At 38.1% G+C, this 23,191-nt stretch overlaps 1 protein-coding gene across 6 annotated transcripts in view; it reads left to right on the top strand.

Annotated features, from left to right (window-relative positions):
* The window catches only part of NTRK2 (neurotrophic receptor tyrosine kinase 2), a 193,473-nt gene that overhangs the window by 51,715 nt on the left and 118,567 nt on the right, over nucleotides 1–23,191 (top strand). For all 6 annotated transcript variants that reach the window (XM_030257432.4, XM_030257433.4, XM_030257434.4 and 3 more), the window contains 2 exons: nucleotides 3,988–4,088; nucleotides 5,350–5,449. In XM_030257432.4, the coding sequence (XP_030113292.1) occupies nucleotides 3,988–4,088; nucleotides 5,350–5,449 (201 nt within the window). The remainder of the gene's footprint in view (nucleotides 1–3,987; nucleotides 4,089–5,349; nucleotides 5,450–23,191) is intronic.

Below are 23,191 nucleotides of genomic sequence, written 5' to 3'. Positions count from 1 at the left end.
TTATTATGATGCTTTTGAGTCACATTAGGAGAAGCATAAATCCACTGCTACAAATGGATGCAGTTGATCCTGTAAGATGACAGCTGTATGATGTAGTTCACAGACATGAGATTTTGTGAAACTTTTGGAGGCATTTCTTGGAGGAAAGAAAGTTTGTGATTTCTCTTTATACAACTAAATTTATTTTTTCAGGGATGATTCCATACTTGTTTTGCCTCCAAAAATGTACCCCTAAATCCCACTTAGAAATGAAGTTGGCACAAGTAAGTTTTCCTGTAGGCAATTTATTTTGCTCTGTCCGCTCATTTGTACCTTCCCTTAATCTCTCTTGCATAAGCAGACCATCAATTCAGTGGTAGCTGAGTGTGTGCCAGGAGATTTTGATGGCACAGTGTTCACATTAGTTTTTTAGTTAGGCAAAATGTACCAAGTGAAAGCCAGTGTGCACTGAAATAGAAGCTGAAGAATGAAAAGCAACTGTCTGGTTTTCAAAAATATTTCTGCTGGTGAGTAGAAAAGTTCATCTAACACAAAGCTGGATTCTGTTTGAAGTACTTTTTATTTGGATGAAATAGCCCATGACTCAGGTTACCTAAAGCTGATCTAAACGTTATTGCTTTGATTCCATTCCATGTCATTAAACTTTAGCAAATGTGCAATTGAAGCATCAATTTGACTTCAAATGCTTAGAAATTCCAAAGGAAAGCTTCCCCTCCCTCTCTTTCCAAATTTTTTTGTGAGGAGAAGGGGAAGGGAGGGATGGGGATGAGAAAGTGGTGATGGTTTGCGCAGTTTCTTCATGTGTTGTGTTATACAAGCTGTATGCTTGAAGATTTTGATTCTGAGCTTTTTATCAAGGTCCTGATGCCTGTGTATGGCTTTAGCCATGTGAATGCTGTGCTTTGACTGACTTGGGTGGATTTCTGCTGAGGTGTGTGTGCTTTGAGTTTTGCTAGCGGGTTGCAACCTGCAAGACCTAGTCCTGGTGAAGGCAGCCTTACTCTTTATTTCTGGCAGTTCTTTCTGCTGTTAGAAATTGCTGTCCTTGTGATGTGAGGCAACTTCCAAATTTTTTTTTAAGTATTTTGAACACACAAGAGAAATCAGATCTGATGAGGTGACATCAGGCTGCATGATTTTGCCGAGGGGAGTCCTGCCTGCATGGGGCACTGCTTGCTGCGAGCGTGGAGCAGTCATTTGTGCCTCTAGCTCACCTTTGTGGCACCTTTTGGAAAAGACAAAGAGAGAATGCTATCCTGACATGGTCTGGAAATTAACTGAAAGAAATAAACTGACTCACATGGGTCTGAGCAGGACATTGAGTGCAAAGGCAGCTCCTTTGGCTCTGAGTTCTTACTTCATGCCATGATGCCTCCTCTAATATAGTTGTGAACATGAGAGAGACAACCTGCCCCATATCTGCCAAACCCCAGAATGACCCCTCGGTCATTCTGCACATGTGACTGTGTTGTTATGGCTATCCCAGCCACCACGCACCTTCTTCGTGAGATGGCTGTAAAATACTGGCCAGCATCAGCTGCAAATCACTGCAGCTGTTATTAGTCACTGGTGGCTGCATGAGGTACAGAGCACCAGAGAACCTGGCCCTAAAGCAATATGAGCCTTATGTAGCATGAGTCAAAAGGCGTTATGCTGTCTGTAGGAGTTTTCAGTGTCTATGTCAGTATTTCATAGTAAAATGAACAGGAATTTGTTCAACTCAAATCGTCTGGCTTGTGCTGGATAGCTGTTACGTGTGCTTTCCTTGCCTGATTCACCCATTTCAAGGGGTTTTGAAGATTTGGCAATACCTCCAATGCAAATGATTCACAGTTAGACAACAAGCAATGTCAGCATACCACCAGTATACCAATGTAGCCTACCTTAGCTCTTGCCTATTTCCACATAGAAGGGCACCCAGAAGATTCACGGACCAGACCCGTGGTTCTCTTTAGCCCTCCAGGGTGTGATTTCCAGTAGTTTAGAGCAGTCTTGAGCATAAACAGAACTACAAATAACATCAGCTGTTATTTAGAAGTGAAATTGGGAGCAAAAAATTTCCTACTTCAAAGATTGTTTCACAAAGCCAGAGCAGCAAAGGCTCTAAATATTTGCTTTATATGTTAGTCTTATAAAATGATAATAAATAGATGGTTGGCCAAAACCATCTTTGTGAAAATTTTCCCAGCTAATTGTAGAGGAAGCCCAAGTTTTTAGGCTGAAGTACTTGTTACAAAACAGGCTTTGCCTGCAGAAAATGAGTTAGAAGTCTCCACCTCTTCTCTAGCAAAGGACTCACAGTAACAGATGGTCAGCACAGAACTTTGACTGAAAGTCCAGGCTACTCGTGTAGGTGAGCTATTCAGGCACCTATTCTCAAGGAATGCTGTTCATTCTCCTGTTGCTGCTGCTCTAACCTTGCTGCATGGTAAGCTACACACACAAAGATGCAGTGCAAAGTTGGAGAATTCAAATGATAAAAGATCAGGAAATTAACTTTTTTTCTTGAAAGCTCTGTGCATTTAATATGTATTTTGTCTTGAAAGAGTCCTGTCCTTTAGCATGCCTAGTTTAGAGCCAAAATAGACTATGTGAGTTGTTTAGACATTCTGACTGTGCTGACTGTAACAGTGGTGCCAGAGGTAGCTGACAGCTTCCTGTAGCAAAAAAAAAAAAAACAAAACAAACAAACAAACAAAAAAAAAAAAAACCAAAAAAAACCCCAAAACCAAAAAAAACCCTGCAGTCTGCAACTGCTTTGCAGAAAGCAAATGTGTCCTTGCATGCCTGAAGATCAAAAGCCCAGTGCAAGTTCTTACTAACATTGCCAGCTCAGCTCTCCAAATTGGCCTTGGGAGCTAAAGGAGAAAAGTGCTTAGGTGCAAGTCCTCCCTGTTCTTGCTCAGCGGGAGCTCCATGCTCAGAAATGCTCATGCTGCTGTAGTTAGCAAGATGTTTTTCAAATTCACATTTAAGATTTCATCTGTAGACTTATGGCACTGATTTTAATCAAAACTTGTAAAGAAATACCTACTTAATTGCAAACTTAAATTATGTTGCTGGAGGTGTATTTTATAGTAGGTGCAGTTATTGCCCTTTGTTTCTTTCATTTGCATACATTACAGTCATGAAATTGAAGTGTTATGTGTGTTCCCAGATGTAATAATAAAATAAATGCATTTTAAAATTTTATTTTAATGCATGTTTATTAACTTCATATATGTAGCATTTAATTTTTTTTCTCTCGTTTGAATAATTTTTTTCAGAAGATCATGGACTCTATGTTTTATTTTGAAGTTCTTATAAATAATTGAACCATGATCATTCTTTATATGGAATAGTTCTGGTTTTGTCCCTGTAGCCATGTCAGTGTAATTATTTTGATAAATCAATCAAATTTCTTCATACCATCTCAGGCACTTTAATTTTTAAAGGTTTATCAGTATGATAGCAATGTTAAACTGTAACCTCTGTGCATATAACATAGTTTTAAAAATTATTTATTAAACAAATGAAAACATGTATGTCATATTTTATATTAGCAAGATAGCTTGAAACCCATCTGCCAAGTTCTCAGCAAAACAAAAGTGCTCAAGCTATTTTCTAAGACTGTCCTATATTTGACTCAATGCAAGGCTGGTGAAGTTCAGTGTAGAGGGCAGTCTTTCATTTTTAATGGGAAGTCAGAAGCACATAAAAATAGCTCTATGGATGGAGCTCTTATTTAACTCTAGTATTTCCAGTAGGGATAGACATTATGATGTGGATTGCTTTTTTTTTCATGTTTATCAGTCTCAGCACATTTGTTCAATTACATGCCACAGTGATTCCTCCCAAATCATTTTGACTTCTTTAGCAATTATGAGTTGGTCTTTAAGCAAAGAGCTGATAGTGGTCTTACCATCTTACAGAGCAGCAATAATATAGAAAACCATTTCCCCATCAAGGTTATGAAGTTATAAAAGCAACCTTTTTTTATTTCTTAAGAGTATGAGACCACACCTAATGATCTTGGAGATGCCACAAATAACAGTAATCAAATCACTTCAACGGATGTTTCCAACAAAGAGAATGAAGATAGCATCACTGTAAGTATATGCATTGTTTCCTGATCTGTGATCTTTGTGGACTTTTTGGCTATGCAGCTTATAAAATTGCAAACACTATTATAAGACTCTGGCCTATCAGAAAACTATAGCTATTACTGTGTTGTGATTAAAACTGAGGAAAAAAAAAAAGATGAAAAATAAAATCAGTGCTCCCCACTCTTGTTCTTCCCCCATTTTTTTTGAATGAGTGAGTCGCTTTTCAGTTCAAGTAAAACTGCACTTTAGTGTCTTGCTTTTCTTAAAAATGAAACTGTCAATTTTTTAGCCTAAGAATTTGCATCTAATTTTTAGTCAAGGAGAGCAAATCTTCATTTACAAAACAAAGACCTCCAAGGTAATTTGAAGATTGTTGGTTAAGTACCCATCCTGGAGTCAACTCCATGTTAGAGAGGTGATATGCTGCAATGAATTTTCAAAATCTAACTGTATGTTTTAAGACATTATTTAATGTAAGTTTTTGACTAAATGGCTTGTGATAGATTTTAGTATGAGTGGCTGAGCTGATGGGCTTCCTAATTTGTTGCCCTGCCTCTCATGCTGTCCTGAGCTGAAATGTTGGAAACTGATTGTGGGTTACCAGCCTGGTTGACATTGCAGTCTCCCTCCATCAGTGACTCTGTAAAGCAGCAAGCAGAGGAGAGTGTGCATTCATGAGCCAGAGAGCAGACTGTCATTAGGACAATGTGCTAAAGAATGGGAGGATGCAAGACAGTCTTTTCTCATCTGATAACAGAGTCATTGAACTGCCAGGTTCAATGCAAGGTGGTAAAGCTGGGACCTGTGTAAGTCCTCTGGTCCAAGCTCCCCGACTAAAGCAGGGCCAGTATGCTTCTTTATGGTTATGTCCTCTCTAGTTTTGGTATTTCCAGTGGTGGAGCCTTCAGAGCCACTCCAGATAATTTATACAAGCATTCAAACATCCACACAGTAAATTCTTTTTTCCTATGTGCTGCTCTTATGTGTTTTCTTGTAACATGCCACTCTGCTGGAAGGGAAAAGGTGATGTACACTCCCTCCCACCTGCCTTGAATGTGCAGGATGTTAAAAAAGTTCTCATGTCTGAATCTGTGTTCTCTGCAGAATAGAAGAAACCTCAACAAGTGTCTGTTTTTTTTACTCTTTGATCTCAGTTGAAATTAATCTCTTTTCATAACTGGATTAATATGAATGTATGGTGGATGTCTTTGAAGACACAAAACCAAAACAAACAGGTCTGTTTGTGTTCTCTTTTTTTTTTTAGGTGTACGTTGTGGTGGGAATTGCAGCACTGGTGTGCACGGGCTTAGTAATAACCCTCATTATTCTGAAGTTTGGAAGACACTCTAAGTTTGGGATGAAAGGTAAGCAGGGTTGGTTTTACACCTTCCAGAATTGTTGGGGGTTGTATAAGCTGAGACTGTAGTCTGCTGAACCAGGAACATCCAGAACAGCTACATTAAATGACACCACATTTTTTATTTTGATTATTCATCAGGCAAGTAATGGCAGAGGTAGATGTAGATAGACAGTGTAGGATTTTGGATCAAACACTTCTACTTCTGTTTTCTTCTTAGGATAAATACCATTTCTTTGCCTGCTGCAGCAAAGCCCCCTGAGACAATTCCTGGAGTAAAATATTTCTCAACTCAGTGTAGGTAGGAAAAAGATAGGAAATGGAATTTATTCTCAAGTTTAAACCCAAGTTTGATTGATGAGAATCAATGCTGTATGTAAGAGGTAGTTTAGACAGTACTACACTGTTCCATTAAGGTGATGGGGAACCAACGACAGGAGCAGAAGGTGCATTTGCAGTGGATCCTGTTATAGTAGTGCTTTCTGAGAGATGCATTTTCATGTGGTTCTTGGGGAGCATCAGCATCTGGAGACAGTTGCAAATACCCATCTCCCTGTGGAAGGGGGAAATCTCAGCCCTTCATTTATTCATTTATTTATTTTACAGCCAGATGGAGGTATGTGTAACACAATGGAGGTATGTGTAACCTGCAACAACTCCGTTACTATATTCTTTTACTAGTATCATTAGTCTGTGTCTGATGATGTGAGTGAAATTGTATTTAAAAAGAAAAAGAGAGAAATTTTGAAAAGAAATTTAAAAAAACCAACTTGCTGTCTTGCTGAGAGACCTAGAAGATGCTTTGCTGTGTGCTAAAGGAGATGAGCATTTTTTCTTAAGATATATAGATAAGGGTCTGTGGAGAACATGGTAAGTAATCTTTTGGTAAACTCTTGTTAATCTCACGTCCTTCTTCTAAATTGTGCTTATGACACAGTACCACTTAGATGTATATTTTGGTAATGCTTACATGCTCTTGGTAATTGCTCCTTTCAGAGATATCTACTCTATATTTTGTGTTCCTGTATTCTATTTAAGAGTAGATTTCCTGGAACAAATGTGATTTGAGCAGAACAGAAACGTAGTTGGTGCAGATCAACTGCTGGGATGGTAATCTTGTCTCTCACTTCCTTACAATATGTCTCTACTGTTTGGGGTAGCATTAGAAAAGAATAGTCATTGTGAAATATCCTGAATAGCAACATGAAGTCAGCGGGTTTGAGCTGCAGAGTTTTGGCAGAAGGCTAATCTGTGACTGAACAGTTCAGCCTAAATTTTCTGTTGGAGGCTTTCTGAACTGCATTTAGAGAGCTGAAGTAGGTGGAAGCTTAATCAGGTGGAAGCTGATTGAGAGAAATTATGAAAATTGTTTGATGTTAGCTCTTTAAAGCTGAATATTTGTTAGGTTTTTGCATTAAATGTTTTAACACAACATTATTAAAGAAACTAGGAAATAAACCCTACCCTGAGGGGGAATGCACCAAGTTCTATTTTGTGTTGTAGTGTTAAGTTACCTTCCAGGAAGCTACTTGTTTTACGGTATCTTCAAATACAGCTCTTCTCACAAAAATAGTGCTCTTGCCTAATCAATAACTTTGACCTGAGTAGTTCTTTGTTGCAAAATTGTTCATGTAGGTCATATTTTAATGAGAATATGATTTCATGGAAATGACTATATGAAATTACAGAAAGACTTCATACATATTGTTTATTTTATTTTCAATGGTGAAATGTCACTGTGAATTACAAATAACTCTTGAGTCTTCCATGAGAAAGAAGTGACTGTCATCTGTCCCTTAAGTGGACCTCAAACTTCTCCAAAGCATGCATTCACACCTCAGATTCACCACCTGGCTCTATCCATAGTCCAAAGTTCCAGAAATTCTTCCTTTATCATTATCAGTATTACTGAGTTTATATTAAAACAATATTTAAAGACTTGAGATTAGATATAAATAGATATATACCTGGGTAATAAGAAAATATTGCCTGCTCTGAAAAGCCTGCAGTGTAAGTATATGAGAATTGACATACGCAAGAAGTATGAATCTGAGTAAGTATTGAGAATTGATATATGAAATAAGTAACTTGATATATTTGAACATGAAGAAAATAAGGTGAGCGTGATGAGAAGGGGTTTTTTGGTCATTTTTTGATCAATACATTTAAATGTGTATCTTGGAATTTGTGAATAAAAGGGTCAAGTCAGCTACCTGAGAACTCAGAGGCATTTGTGATTTAATTCAGTCACAGCAAAATTAATCCAAACAGAGTATGCTATAGTGGTAGTTTACAAAGAGTATACAAAGAATATGCTATAGTGGTAGTTTAATATGCAGTCTCAGTAAGGAAATGGGAAGGAGCTAAATATCCAGTTTTCCATGGAAAATATTTATAAAACGAGATTTAAAAATCCTCTCCAAAATTAATGATGATTTTTGTATTCATAAGAAGTAACTTCCTGAGTTACATCACGCAGAAATGCACAAAAAGCTATGCTTCTTTTTTCTGTTACATTCTGAGAACATAACATGGTCACTCAGACACCCTGTCATTAAAGGTCTATGCACCCTTCTTCAGAAAGCAATTTGGAAAAAACAAAGTAACCATTCAGTAATTGCAGCAGTCAAACTGTCACTAATGCTGTTTTTCATGTAACCATGTGTTTGGAAAAACATTCCATTCAAAATCAAAAAAAAAGAAGTGTATATAGGCTAAAGTAACTGTGTGTCCCGTAGGAAATATCTTTATGTAAGGATGACATTTTCATCTCATTTGGGTTCAGAGCAGGCATCTGCAGCTTCTGTAGACATTGTTTTATGCCTCCTACTTTTAAATGTCAGTTTATCACATCTTTTACATGGGCATCATCTGCCTTCTTCTTTGACTTACGTCTTTGCTGAGTTCTTCTGTACTTAAAGAGCTCGAGCACAGTTGGAGTGCGGGACTGACAGTTTACCCCCAGAAGGACATGTGGACCAGGCAGGTTTGAGCTATGGCTGTGTCAAAGCTGCCCATACTTGGAAGCACTGCATGTACTGAGACTGCCACAGAGATCACCTTGAGGTCTTCTTTCCAGTACTGTATGGAGCAGAACAGCATCAGGTCTACGTGTGAGAGAGCACCACTGGGAACTTCCAGTTCTTTGACAGTACTGATCAATATGTCATAAAGTCTGTTGAGGAGTTGTATGAAAATAAATTATACCTATTTTCTTATTTTTCTCTATTCATTTGGTATATCTAAGGTAAGAGAATAACTTGGGGTATGTTCATTTTACTCAGTTACCTTTCCAAATTGTAGTAATAGAGTGTCTTTAGAAGTGAGGAGGACAAACAAAGCACTTGGAAACATTTTGTTTAGGATGTTCTATATTCTGATTGAAGTTGGACTGTACTGCATGAAGCAGTTGTTTTATTTCTTGCCTTAATTCTTTTTATTCTGTCATTTAGAGCTAGAGGAGGTAGCAGTTTCTAATGATTGACTTTGGGAACAGTATTAGTACAGAACAGATCTGTGGTCTGTGATAGAGGAGTCTTAAAAAAGGGTTAGTACCAAAAACTCTCATGTTGTGCTAGACTTCATACTTCCATAGCAAAATTCATCAGAATAATTGGTGAAATATAATTCTCTATTTTGCTGCTTGTGTAAATTTAAAAAACCTTATTATACAGGACCTAGTGACAACAGCTTTGTATGAAAAGCTGCTTTTTGTTGCTTGGATCTGGAGGTGAGGTTTTTAGACTCTTGCAAGATGCTGTAGCATAAACTCATCAAAATGGTGAAAGCTTCATTTAATTTCCTAAATGTGTTTGTTAAGACTTGTGGGTTGCTCTTACGAAACACCTTGGCTTGCTTTCTTGCTTGCTTGCTGTGGGATGTGAAAATGCTTATGGTGGGAATTCACTGGAGGCTGCCAAGACAGCTCTTACAGTTTTGTGTTTATTTCTGATTCCATCTAACAAGCTTATGAAACTGAAAACTAAGAAAGGAACTGGAGTAGAGAGGACTGAGGAGTATTTGTGAACTCCCTGAGAGGATTTGTGGAAGAGCAATTCTAATCCAGTTTTATTCTACTTTGCCTGTTGAATTGTGATGGAAGTAACCAAATGGTTTGCAGCATAACCAGCCCAATACACAATTTGCAGATGTTAATCATGCCACTAAGCACGAAGGGAAGTATGAAGAAAACAGATGGAAGATAAATTAGTGGATAAACTTCAAAATAGCATGATTCAGTTAAAAGGATGAAAACATTTTTGATTTTATCAACTGTTCCTATTCCAGTGACATGACAATTCCTAGTACTCCCTGCTTTCTGGGGAATCTGGAGGTGGATAGTCATGGACAAGAGTATTATCACGGCAGCTTTACTGATAGAAATTAATGGAGTTTGTGTAGGTTTTATCTAAGTCAGAAAGGAAGGAGAAGCTAGTCTCACTCAAACCAGTGTCTTCTAAGTCAACAGATAGAAACTGACAGAAGTAGAGGGAAACATGTTCCTACTTGTTCCATGTAGGATGAGATTTTTCTTCATATGTTCATATGAAGTTTCCGTCAGTGCCTTGAGCTGCATGCAAAGATAAGGGAAAAAAGAGTCTGAAATTCACACTGTATTTAGGCAATGCCAGCTATCTTCTCATGTCTGTGGGCTTCCATGTCATGCTTTGAAAGCTGCTTCTCCTTCCTCAAGTACTCTCTGAACTACCTCCTCTATCAAAACGTATGTCCTGACTATGAATTCTTCACCTCGTTCAAAGACTTGCAAGTCTATGCCAATCAAGGTACAGAAATTTACCTTTCTGTGATCAGGTACTGAGATTGTGTGGTTGATCTGGGAAAGAAAACAGTGTCTCTTTTAGGACAAACACACCAAAATATAGCTTTCCTTAAAATTCTTTCTAGCTGCTTGTCAACTTTTTTGAGTGTAAGTTTAAAATTTGGACTGTCAATGAGAGTGTTGTTCTCTTTCATCAAGCAGATTAAAAATTAGGAACAAATCCATGTATTTTTCCTGCAAGAATCCAAACACATATTTTCTCCTGCTTCTTGATAGCTCTTTCTCTCAAGTGATTCATGTAACATATCTGTTGGGCTGTGACCACCCTTGAAAACTTTCTAAATAAAAGTATTGCTTATTCCAACAGAAGCACACTGATAGTTCAGGAATACTTCTCAGTGTGTCACAGTTCACAATATTTTATTTGCTTGTAACCTCTTGTAATTTTTGAGCTTTGTTCGAAAAGACAGTACAGAGGAAGGCAGCTGGAATTTATTTCAGTTGCAGCATATTCCTCAGTTGTCTTACCATATTTCAATTTGGGTAAGAAACACTGTACAAAAGCATGGTTAAGAGTCTCCTTACAAAGCAGAATTGTCCTTCTGACACAATGACATAACATAATGACTGACTTAAACTCTTATTTACCGAAACAAACCTATTTACATGACAAAGACAATTCAGGTGAAAGTAGAATGCCTTACCATTCTGTCTGAGAGTTTTGCATACTCCTTTGACTGTGTTGGAATGTGTTACTTAAGGGCTGTCAGGAAAGATCTTTAGTGTCTTACTTGTCTGTAAACATACAGCAAATGGTCATTGGTTTTTCTGTTTTAATACATTTTCCATTACTTCACCTTGTTGTTGGAGAGGGCTGATTGCAAGGGACTTAAAAAAACCCCTCTGCTTCACTCACAGTGGTGATTGAAAAATTAGGATTTTGGAGTGTTTAGATGACTCTGAGTAGTATGAAGTATTGATCTGAGAAAAGGGAGAGTTTTTATATTTATTATTAACTCATGCATCACATGTCTTGCTTGAGCAATTGGGTTATTGCTTATGGAGTAGGAGAAAAGTTAAATTCAGTTACAATAGAAATACTTCTTTGACTTTTAATTCTAAAACAATTACAAAAATGAAAGCTTTGCATATTCAGCAAGGATCTGCAGTTTTACAAATATGACCAATTGGTATTCAAATTGGTATGCACTAATCTTGTAGCAGTAATGGCTACAATTTTGCCCTTTCAGACAAATCATTGAAAAGATCAAGTTTATACCTGGGAAGACATCTTCTGCTTGACTTTCAGCAAGTAAATGAAATACTGAACTTTTTGAGTTTCCACTTTTACCTGTAGAAGTGATTTTGTGCTGTGTTGTACCTACCCAAATGCCAGTTCTGTGGGTGTCAATCCTTTAGTATCTTTAGAATGTTCCATTACTTAGTCAATGAGCAGAATATAAAAGAGGGATCAATTCATGTGAGTCAGCATTGTAAGATCAGATGCAGAGAAAAATAAATGTGCTCAAATCTGCAGTATTTTTAGTGAGTAGACAATGTAAAGGCAATGGTGATATTGCTCATCTGAAGCAATGAGCTTCTTTTATTGTTTGACACTGACATTCCAGTCCCTGTAGTCATGGACCAATCATATAAATTGTCTGTCTTAGGTGCATCACTTCCTAATGGGGGCTGTAATATTGTTTTACCACATGAACATTTGGAAGATAGAGTTGTTAATGCTTCTAAGTACCTTACTTTGAAGATGAAAATTGCTATAAGTATGTCAAAGAATGAGAGTTTGTATTAATTGATCCATGAAGGTAATTTTGTGTAAACTATTTTACAAAGATCTTAAAATAGTCACCATTCTCCTGTGTTTCAGTAAAAAAAAAAAAAAAAAAAAAAGTGCACTGTTTAGATGTTTCTGTTATAGGAACTAGCAAGTAGATGATGCTTCATATTTAACACAAGATTTATGAAGACAGCTCAGGTCTGAACTGGGGAGTTTTGAATGATTCAGTGGTGTATTTGACTCTTTGATTGTAAATGTAAACTCAGTTGTAATGAATGAGGGAGAAAAGGAGTTACTAGCTTGTTTAGAGCTTTACATGATTCTATGGTGGTATTATTAGCACAGATATTATGAACAAAGGAAAATTATCTGAGCTCTCATGGCCATTACAAGTGAAAAATCAGGAAAGCAAGTGTAAACAAGTACCTGTTATATCTCATTCCCCTTCCCGCTAAAAGGGTATACAAGCAGGTGATGGGATGAAGGAATATGCATGTATGTGGTGTGTATGAAGTGAAATGGAGAACTGGGGAGATGCTGAGTAGAGGACAGCCTAGAAATGAAATAAAAAGAGATCTAATGGAAAGTATGGATACTGTAGAAAGGAGGAGAGCTGAAAATGATGCTTGCTAATGATGTTATCTTGGTATGAGCTGAAGCACACAGAAATAGCAAAGTTCCTAGTTCAAGGTAGTGAAAGAATAAGACAGTCCTAGAAGTTTAATCTGCAGAATCCCTCCCTCATGTTCAATATACATCCACATTTGCTTCACAGGTCTTTATTTTACAGTTTCTCCTTTGGTTTTTTAGGCACAAAGGTGAATTCTCACCTGTTTGCATATGAACTTCTTGCCCATATGCAGGTCATGTTATTTTGGGAATGTGTTACTTGTGAGGGCAAATAGTAATTTAGCCCATGGAAAACTTTAGAAAGAAATGTGGTGGGATATAGGAGGAAATTTGAATGAGAGGAATGGAAAGTGGAGAGAAAGTAGATCATGAAATGGTAAATTTACCTGTGATCAGAGTAAAGAATCAGAGTTTCATCAGATGAAATAGAAATCAGTGAATCAGAAAGAAGGAAAGTTACTAAAGAACAGCAAAGCTGGCCTATTATCTATCTATCTATCTATCTATCTATCTATCTATCTATCTATCTATCTATCTATCTATCTATCTATCATCTTTGAGTTGTCCCAGTTCTCCAATGGTTTAAGAACCATTTACTATAAAGTGCATATGTGCTTGGATTTGATCTCCCTTTGGAGAAGTGTCAAGGCACAATGCCACAAAACTTAATGCTAAGAAACAAGCAGTTCTTAAACGCTCTATCTTGGAACATGAACAGTAGATAAATAGAAGGTATTCTTAGTAGAAATAAGGCCCACTGTATGATCTCCAGGAAAAAGGCTGATGTGGAAGTGACTGGCAGCAGAAGCTTCTCCTGAAGGCTGGGCTAGCTTGAACTGTCTTTCCACAGAACAGCTGAGGCTAACAGGCACTCTTCAAGTGTCTAGTCCCACCCTCAGCACAAAGCAGGGTGAGCTGGTGATGTTTATGGTGTTTCTTCTTTCAGAAAATCAAGAAGTGCTGTAAAGCCCTTAATGCAGCAGTGCTGTTGCATCTTAGGAAGAAACGAATAAATACAAAAATTTAGAAGAATTAAGAAAACTCAAGACAAAAGGCAGTCAAGCTTCTTGAATGTCTAGTAAAAGACTTTAGGTTTTACTTCAGTACTGGGAAAAAGTTCAAATAAGATTTTAAAATTTGAATGAAAAGTCCTTTTTATATCTCTTTTTCACACACACACATCCTGATGCATATTTAGCATCTTCCAGAATGTCTATGACCTAGGATCAACATTGCACTTTAGCTATTAATTCAGTGCAGCCAGTGAAACCCCCAAAGTGTTCTCTTTGAGGGTAGCTAAACACATCTTTTCCAAGTGATTCACAGCTCTTCTCAATTGCTGTTTTTCTGGAGATACTGTCCCTCCCAATGTTTCCTCACTGGGGCAATATGAGTATTCCTCTCTGCTTCACAGTGGCCAGTGTTCCAGCCCTTCACATTTTTGTACTTTAAATGTTGGGTTTACATTCAGTCCTCAGGCTGGAAGATAATCCAGTGTAAGGACCAGAATAGTGTGTTATATACAATTATTTTTTTCCTCCATATATGGATCACGGGTGGCATAGAAATGGTCATCCTAATGAAAGAACTTTTTGTGCTGCCCTTGAAGCCCATTTTGTCCTGAAACCCCTTTTGTATTCTACACAAAAGTCAGAATTGCCTTGTTAAAGAAGAGTCTGTAATTCTCTCTGGTTTGTACTCTGCCATGTTTTTTCCCATTTAGTGCTGTTTGCTTTGCCAATAGCAGAAACCAGGAAGACTTGATGGCACTTCTAGCATGGAAATGACCAGATTTAGGAAAATGAGATCTATGTTTGAAATTTAAAAAAAAAAAAATAGGGTAGGATTGAAAATATTTCTCATTTATTCTGTTTGATTTTTTGAAGCTTCTTAAAAAATAAGTCAGAAAGCAGTGATGTAACAGGATCCTTTATATTGAAGTAAAATGGGCAAACTATCTAGTAACTATTATTTAGCCTACATTAGTTTTAGTCATGGTATCAGAGGCTAATGCATTGTTCCTTTAACTGTCCAGGATGGCTGAATACCCTGGTTCACAAGGTGGAGTAATGTAAACATACAATAAGTATTTATAAAAGGTCCTTCACCTTTTCCTGACAGATGACAAAATATGTGAACTAACTGAAAGATGTAGGTTTTGTTTAGATATTAGGAAGATATTTTTTACTTTGAAGGTGGTGAGGCAGTGGAACAAGTTGCCCAGAGAAGTAGTGCATGATTCATCTCTGGAAGTGTTTAATGCTATGTTGGATGGGGCTTTAAGCAGTGTGAGACAGTGGAAGGTTGCCCATGGCAAAAAGGTTGAAACCAAGTGATATTTAAAGCCTCTTCTGGCCCAAACTGTTCTATGAATCTCTTCGTCATGAAGTTTCACTTCTTGGCACTTTGTCATGACTGTGGTCCTCCTCCCTCTATTAGCCCCTTTGCTTCTTGCCTGCTCTGAGCAGTGATGGTGTGGTACTACAGAACTGGCATGTCTGAGAACTCAGGCCTTTTCCCTCATAGCTATTTTGGATTTTAAAGGCATCATTTCCGTAAGAAAGAAGGGGACAGCCTACAGTTGTGGCACAATTTCTGTACTGCCCCAACTCTTCTGTAGGGCATATGTAGAAGCATCTGCAGCTGGAGGGAGTCCATTTGTAACCCTTGTGAGGAGTGTGATCACAGATTTACCTCTGCATTTGACAGAGCCATCCCCAACATGGAGACATGCAACATATGGCCTTTAAAGCAGGAGAAATTTTAACTTTAGTTCTGGTCAGTAGATGTGAGTAATTCAAACTTGGAGAAAAGCATTCCTTAAAAAGCAGTAAGTTACCAGAACCCTTTATTTCATGCAGGAACTCTCAGGCATAGGAGCTGAAATTTTTGTTACCAAAGGTCTTCCAAGACAGGTTTGTGCCCTTTCAGAAAGTTACATCTGTGGCTTGCAGCAACAGGCAGCAACAGAAATGTAACTTATAATAACATTCCTTGTTGCACAAAAGTCTGAACCAGAACCTGTTGATATCCCTTATTTTTATTGGACCCTTGGAGTGCTCTGCCAGACAGCTTCTGAAGCTGCACTGTTATCTGTTCTTCTCCTGTGGCATGTTGGGATATGCCATGAGCTGTCCACGTTTTCTGTCTTCAGCTAGCTGTGACACAGTTGTGCATTTGTTGAATGTCTCTCTAATAGTTTGAAGGTCAAATTAAAATATTTGAATTAGAAGGTCAAATTTTGTCTGTGTGGCTACCACAAGCGAAATATTTCTGCCCATGGCCTTGGAGGCCTGTAAGCTCTCACAGCTGTCAGTCATTTTGCATAACAGGGGAGAGCCTCCCCTGCTAAATTACTCATTCTGTATTTTGAATGCTGGTTTGCCAGCTAGGCAGGTTTTGTAGCAGCTTCTCATGGTGACTGAAGCTTGTGCATTGCATCTGCTTTTGCAGTGGCCTCTCCCAGGGTGCTCCAAGCAAACATTAATGCAGATTATTCTGCTGCAATCACAAGAAATCATGCAACCTGCCAGTGGCTTAGTAAAGCCCAGGTGCCTTACGAGTGCAGGTTGTGAGTCAGGTGGATGGCACAGGGCCTATTCCTGCCCAGCAGCTGTGAGTTTCAGCGATACAGATATTAAGCACAAATATATCACCTCTGGCACATGCAATCTTTGTGATGTGGTGTGGCAAAGGTGTTCTGGTATGCGCTTGCTCTGTGCTAACACAATCCCTCAGGCAGATGCTTTTGGCTCATATCAGAGGCAGGGTGATAGATGTTTGTCTTGGTTTGAAAAGACAGGTGTCTGTTAAGGAAGACAGGAGCCTTCCTTGAAATGGAAAATTTAAACCCCCTCCCTCCAAATTATTACAACTTTTAAAGTAAGGAGCTCTCAGGCAAAGATATGGGAATAGGAATAACAATTCTTTACCAGGAAATTTAAAAATACAAATGCAATAGTGCAAAAAAAAAAAAAAAAAAAAAAAAAAAACCAGAAAAGAAATCACAGACAGAGTCAGAATACAACGTGACACCCTGTTTGTCAGGGTGTTGGTAGCAGTTCTGATGGTGGCTGCAGCCCTCTTGGAGTGATAGATGTGGTTCTGTTGAAGCTGTGATCTTGTAGAAGGGTGGAGCTTTCCTCTGAAGATCCAGTGGTGGTGTAGATGGGCGTGGTCTTCCTCTGGGAATCCAGTGGAAAAGACAACTGATCCTCTGGGAATCCAGTAGGTGTGTTCAGACAGTTCCTCAGGTCAGAGCCTGCAAGTTCCTGTAGGGACTGGAAATGCCTGTCCAGTTGCACAGCTCAGGCCCAAGTGTGTCAAATTTGAATAGTGAGAAGTTGAAAATCCTGGGGGAAGAATGAGACTGTCTTTTTCTGCCAGCCTGCTGGTGTTGCCTATGGCATCTCTGAGCTGAGAGTGTGTACTCTCCTGGTGCTAAAGGAAGAGGGTTTCCTTGTGTTTGTAGTCTTTATGCAATTGGCCATTACCCATCCATGTTCTCTGAAAAGTGTTCATGCTACAGCAGACATTCAGTATTAATTACGGTCGCCTAGCATTTAAGTGATTAGGTTTTGAGGCCATGGTAATTTTCACAAACTTTAATTTGCTCCCAGCAGTCAGGACAATGTTTTTATTCAGTAAAACCTATGCTTCTACAAGCAGGTTCTTTGACTGGATGAAGTGTAAAGCTAGACACTGACCACCACTGATAGTAAAAGGATGTTCATGTGCCCTGTTAGGGAAACCAGCTGGACTAGGAGCAGTGATCCTTGCCATTGAGTTCCTATACTTTGTGCACACCAAATTAACTCCTGTCTTTTGTTATTTGCTTTTTAAGAACACAACATCGAGCTTCTAAGGGTTTTCTAGTGCCTCTTTCAGCTCTCCTAAGTTTCAAGATCATGTAAATTTTAATTAGGTACTTCACAGTTAGATGGTTAGGTGCTCTGTCTTTTTCCAGCTACATTCCATTGTGGGTGACTGCTGATAACCTTTCTCCTCCATTCCAACCCTAAAAATGCATTCACAATCAGGACTGTGAGCAATCAATATGGAAATGCTTTAATTGAGATGTGTTCTTACAGTTCAATAACTTGATCACAAATTTGTTTGCCTCAATGTGAGGAGGCAAATTAAAAAAAACAAACCTTCAGCTACTGTGGCAGCTTCAGAATTCAGTGTCTGTTACCTAGTCAAAGAGATATCTTGATGTTCTAGACTGAAATAGCAGCCTTGCTAAGTGAGGGGTAATTTTGAAGGGGATGAGGAACTAGGCTGCATAGAATGCATCATTGGTATCTAATATGTTGATGTGTTTGTAGTGTGTTTCATAAATTACAAAAAAAGGTCAATGAGCCAGAATTTTTTTTTAGTGCTATGGCCCGTTTAACTGCTCTGCCAGTAAATGAGTGTAGATGGGAATCAGACTCATTTAGGCTGATGGAGGTCAGCATTTCTTTAGGAAGAGAAGAACTGCAGGCAGAGGTCCAGTGGTTGACTGTGTCAGCTTCCATGTACATCTGGGAAAGCAACATCGGAAACTAAATCCTCCCAGAGATCAGGTGGAACTTAATCTTGGCCTTTAGCTCCTCAATTAACCTTGGTACTGTAACACTGGATTCTGGATGAATGGGACATCCTAGAGTGATACTAAAGCACCTTCTTAAACAGGGAATGAAATATGAGTGGCTTGTGGTATTACTGCTTCCAAACATGGCAGGACTTTAAAAAGGTAACAGCGAAGAACCTAAGGTAATAAGGTCTCTACTGAGCCTGCTCTGGACAAGATATGAACCAAGACCAATTCTTCTGTCTTAGCTACAAAATTCTTATGGAAGAAGAAGTTTAAGGAACTGAAATATCAGAGGGTGCCCTTAGCTGCACTTCAGATGCAGCTGACCCAATTGGCTGGTGTGTGTGTAAAGCACAAAAGGTGCAGCAAAAGGTATTTTGCTGGTGCCAGTAGGAAAACTGCATGATCTTAGTAGTAGACACAACACAGGCTGTAGACTGAGATGATGAATCCTACTTACACAGACTGAAGGGTCCATGTACATTCATATTTGTGGTCACATATGTTAGTGAATTCTTTTTTTGGTGTATAGCCAGTCAGTTACAGGTAGATAAATATCTTCCTAAATGTAACTCAGAATTATTTGCTGCTTCCTTTAGCAGAACTTCATGGTTTTAATTTGTCCAGTAAAGCCATAGTTTAGTCTTAAAAACCAAATACATCAATTTTTAAAATACTACATGACTTCACTGCTTATGATGCACATTTTTTGGAATGAGATGGCTGTTCTGGCACATTTTTTTAAAATTTCACTAAAAGGGGTTGCTAATAATGCAGAAAGGTCTAAAAGATTATAGATCTAGGATGGAAAAATATGGAAAATAAACTTCTCTTGATTTTGCATGATTACTGCAAGCAGAGCAAACAGATTCAGTTTTCTTTTTCTGCAATGTAATATTTTCTAGTTCTTTGTGTAGACCTTCATCTGTCTTACATGGCAGTACATGTCATTGGAGATTCCATGTACTAGTCTCATCTTAACTACTACTTCATGAAGGAAATTACATTTTCTTCTTTCTGAGAAAGACTGCAAGGAATCCAATAATTGTATTGTAAGCAAGTGTAGTATGTGGCAGTTTTGATTGAACAAATAGTTCTGAACTGTAAATCATGCAAAACCTAAGCACAGAAGCTGAATGATATGTTAAAATATCAGGAAATAACTGTCATGTGTCAAGAGTAAGAGTCATGGGTCAACTGTCAGGGGCTGAGTAAGGTTTTGGGTGCACACAAAGGTGACTCTAGTCAGAAGACTAATAGTCCAAGAATAAGAGTGGGTGAACATCCTGCAAATCACTCATTGAGCATAATGGGAAACACAGTTAATAGTTTCAGAGACAGATGAGATTATTTTTTTCCAGAAAAAAAACAACCAAAAAGCCCAAGCTTGATGTTATACAAGGTGACCTGAGAAGTGATTAAGAGAGTGAGGGAGATGTGAAAATAGAGGCAAGGAAATACAGAAGAGGAGGACTTCAGATCCAATTGAGAGGACTAGAAAGGTGTGCAGGTAGGGAATTTCTGAAGTTGTGATGAAGAAAGAGGAAAAGGTTGCTGTGTAACTAAGAAGAGGTAAGCCAAAGAAGGTAAAAATCACACTCTTTTCCAATTTTGTACTGGAAGGATTGATTATATTCTGAATACAAAGAAAAGAGTGCAAAGGGACTAAGATGGAAGTCCAGGGCTGTGTAGGCTTTGCTGGGATTGAAGATGCCATACTTGGTTGTGATGAGGAAGGTGAGATTCACTTCAGTTCTGTTGGAAGCATGACAAAAACAGGCATAGTGTGATTTCTTGTCTGTCTGGGGAAAGTCCCAACCAGGCTTTGAAATCAGGTTCCTGATATCATGAAGAGAAACATAAAAAAATAAAAACAAAACAAAACAAAAAAACCCCAACCCCCCCCCAAAAAAAAAAAAAAAACCAAAACAAAAACAAACCAAAAAACAGTGAGAAAGTGAATGAAGAAAGGAATGAAAGCAAAAGAAAACCCTGAGGGGAGATGATTGAGAGCTGTGGAGAATATCATCTCTGATGACATGAGAGAGAGGCCAGATAATGTATTGCAGAACAACAATGTAAGAGCTTTGTCAAAGTGTTGATGGTATTGGAAATATATCTTTTACAAGTATTTTGCAAACGCTGCCGACTTTGTCCAGTCACCATGACTGGGCCCAGGAGCTGATCTGAGCTCAGTAACAGCAAAGTGAAAGCTTGGGAAGGTAGTCTGCCAAACTGAAATGAAGCTCTTGCAGTCAGTAGAATGTGTATGGTCGTGAAGCTGGTTTGTTAGTGTGGAATTTGATACCAGAAGCTGTCTGTGTTTCAAAATACTATCATGGGACCAGAGGAAGACATCTGTGTTTCTGTTGTGAGTGATGTCCAGCTGCTTAGTTATTAATAGTGTCCTGCAGTCACCTGTTTTTCATGGTGCCCCTCACTGAATCTGCATAGTCTTGAATTCCAACGTACCTTTTTGAGATAACCAAACAAAAAAAAGAAAGAAAAATTGAAATATATAGCCTTCAACTTGGGATGCACCAAGGCCAGATCAATGTGCTAAAGATTCAGGGCAAGAAATGTGCTTCTTTGGGATCAGCCACTATGGGATCAAAAAGGTAGGAAGCTGAGATAGCAAAGCTCTGTACAGTGACATTCAGCCGCAAGATTGGATGTGAACATATCCAAGAATACAGTAACAAATGCAATCAGCAGCCAGACGTTTTTCTATTTCAATGAATACAGTGAATTTCAGTGTGTACAATATGTACAATTAAAATAATGAATGCAAAATCACCCACCATGTGCAAATCATTGTTCATGCAGAAGCAGCTGATTAGAACTGTGGATCAGCTGTGTAAAATTAGAAGGATGGCTTGTTTCTGGCATGGTGTTGGGTGCTGTAGGGTTCATCCATCAGTGAGACATATCTCTTTGCCCTAGCCTGTCTTATTGCTTTTTCAGCACCACAAACACCACTGATGGAAATAGGAGCCACCTGTCAGTGCAGAATCAGCACTGTGATGGACTCTACAGATAGCAGATTTGTAACATGCATAGAATGGAAAAATTTTGCCCTTGGTCTCTAAATGACTTTATACATAGGATTATATGGAGACCATTGTTTGCAAATTATTACAAGTACTGTCTGACCTGCAGTTAGGTGGATGTAGTAGTTATAGCTAAGATTGTAAACTTTTTTTATGGAGATATATTCTACTGCCTTTTATTCCTCCTTGACTTTGTATAAAAACTGCCATGGGGCTGAACACAGCCATGTAACCAAAGTGGGAAGGTTTTAATTTGAAATTTAATGGGAACAGGATATTTAATAATGGTGTTTTGATTTGGAATATTATTTTTCTGATTTTATCAGAAATAATTAATTCACAGGTGTTATAGACCCTTGGATGTGGCATTTAGATATTGCCAGTTCATGGCATTGTAACACCTCATCATTCATTGCTTGAATCTTTTGGAACAGACAGAGCTAGAGCACAAACGTAAACTGAGCAAAAACATTGTGAGAAAACTTCTCTTTCTGTGTAGCAGCGTAATAATTCCTATTGTAAAGCTCTTGCTGAATTTACTGTTTGGTCATACACGAGTTTTGTGCTAGCATTGAAGGTGCATTTATTTCTGGCTTTGCTCGAGTAATGTTTGTGCATTGTCCTTTTTTGTTGTACTCATCTCTTTCCCTTTTACCTAATGAGTGTCTGTATCATTGTATAGCTCACTATTTCTTACCTATGCTCTTTCCATCTTTTTTGGACTTTTTTTTGCTAGAATACAAAAATGAGTATTTCCATGGTGTGAGCAGAAGTGTTGCATTTCAGAGTTCAGGGCTAAAGGGAAATCTCCTTCTGAATGCAATTATTCCAATACAGAATTTTTAATCCTCTATATACTTGGCGTAAGATAATGGTTGGCGTATTATCTCATGATATTATTTCTGTAATTATTAAGTAAAGAAGCTGCAGTGTTACTGTGCTGAGTTTTTATATCCTATTAGTGTAGAAGGCAACTGAATCTAATTCCAGTAGTAGCAATTCCTACTACTTGGTAAAGATGGCATTTCTAATTGCTAAACAGTGAAAGTATTGGTAATTAAATAGGCAACTAAAGGGACACTAATCATGTGGATGTTTTGAAAGTAGCCAATTTCTCTCACATGTGAACTCACTGTCTTGGACAACACTGTGCTCCTTTGTGCTAACACAGCCTGTATACTTCTGCTAATGCACTGCTGTGTGACAGTGAAGACAGGAGTCATCACATTTATTCCTTCGTGTAGTGGATGGTGAACAGGAAAATCATTTCATATTTGCACCCTGCTGGTTTTTGATGGGCTGTGTCTCTTTAAGAGGAAATGCCTACAGTCAATGATCATTTGGCTGTTGGAGGTTTTTCTTTAAGCTCACTTGGTTTGAATGCATCTAAAAAGAAATCTTGGCTTAATAATTTCCCATTTTTAACATGGTTGATTAGTTTAATAAAGGTATCAGAAAAATAGTTTTATAAACTAAGTTATGACTTCTGTGTAGAAGTACATTAATAGGTAATTATTTTCTTTAGGACTACTAGATGAACCAAGAGCAAAGGAGGATGCTTTGTGTTACACTAAATAACATTGTGGCTGGACCTACTGAAGAAAAGCCGTTGGATACAATTTGTAGGAAAAGAGGCTGTAGAAGAATAACTAAGTAATATGTTGAGGAGGGAAAGCTCAGTAAGAAGGAGGATGAATAAAATTTATGATAAATAAGGAGAAAATAATCACACACCTTCCTATGTTTTGTCTAATGGTAGGCTTTTTGCTCCCCATTTACTTCTCTCTGTCTCTTTAGTCCTACAAAACAGCAGTTATTTGAATTTTTCCTTCCACACAGATTATAACTCTTAATATGATTTTATTTTATTTAATTATATAAAGAGCTTTTCTTTAAAAATCAACAACCCAAACATC

This window comes from Taeniopygia guttata, chromosome Z (assembly GCF_048771995.1).
Source record: "Taeniopygia guttata chromosome Z, bTaeGut7.mat, whole genome shotgun sequence".
NCBI classification, from domain to species: domain Eukaryota; kingdom Metazoa; phylum Chordata; class Aves; order Passeriformes; family Estrildidae; genus Taeniopygia; species Taeniopygia guttata.
Note: the sequence above shows the minus strand (reverse complement) of the source record. Positions and strands in the feature narration are given on the sequence as shown.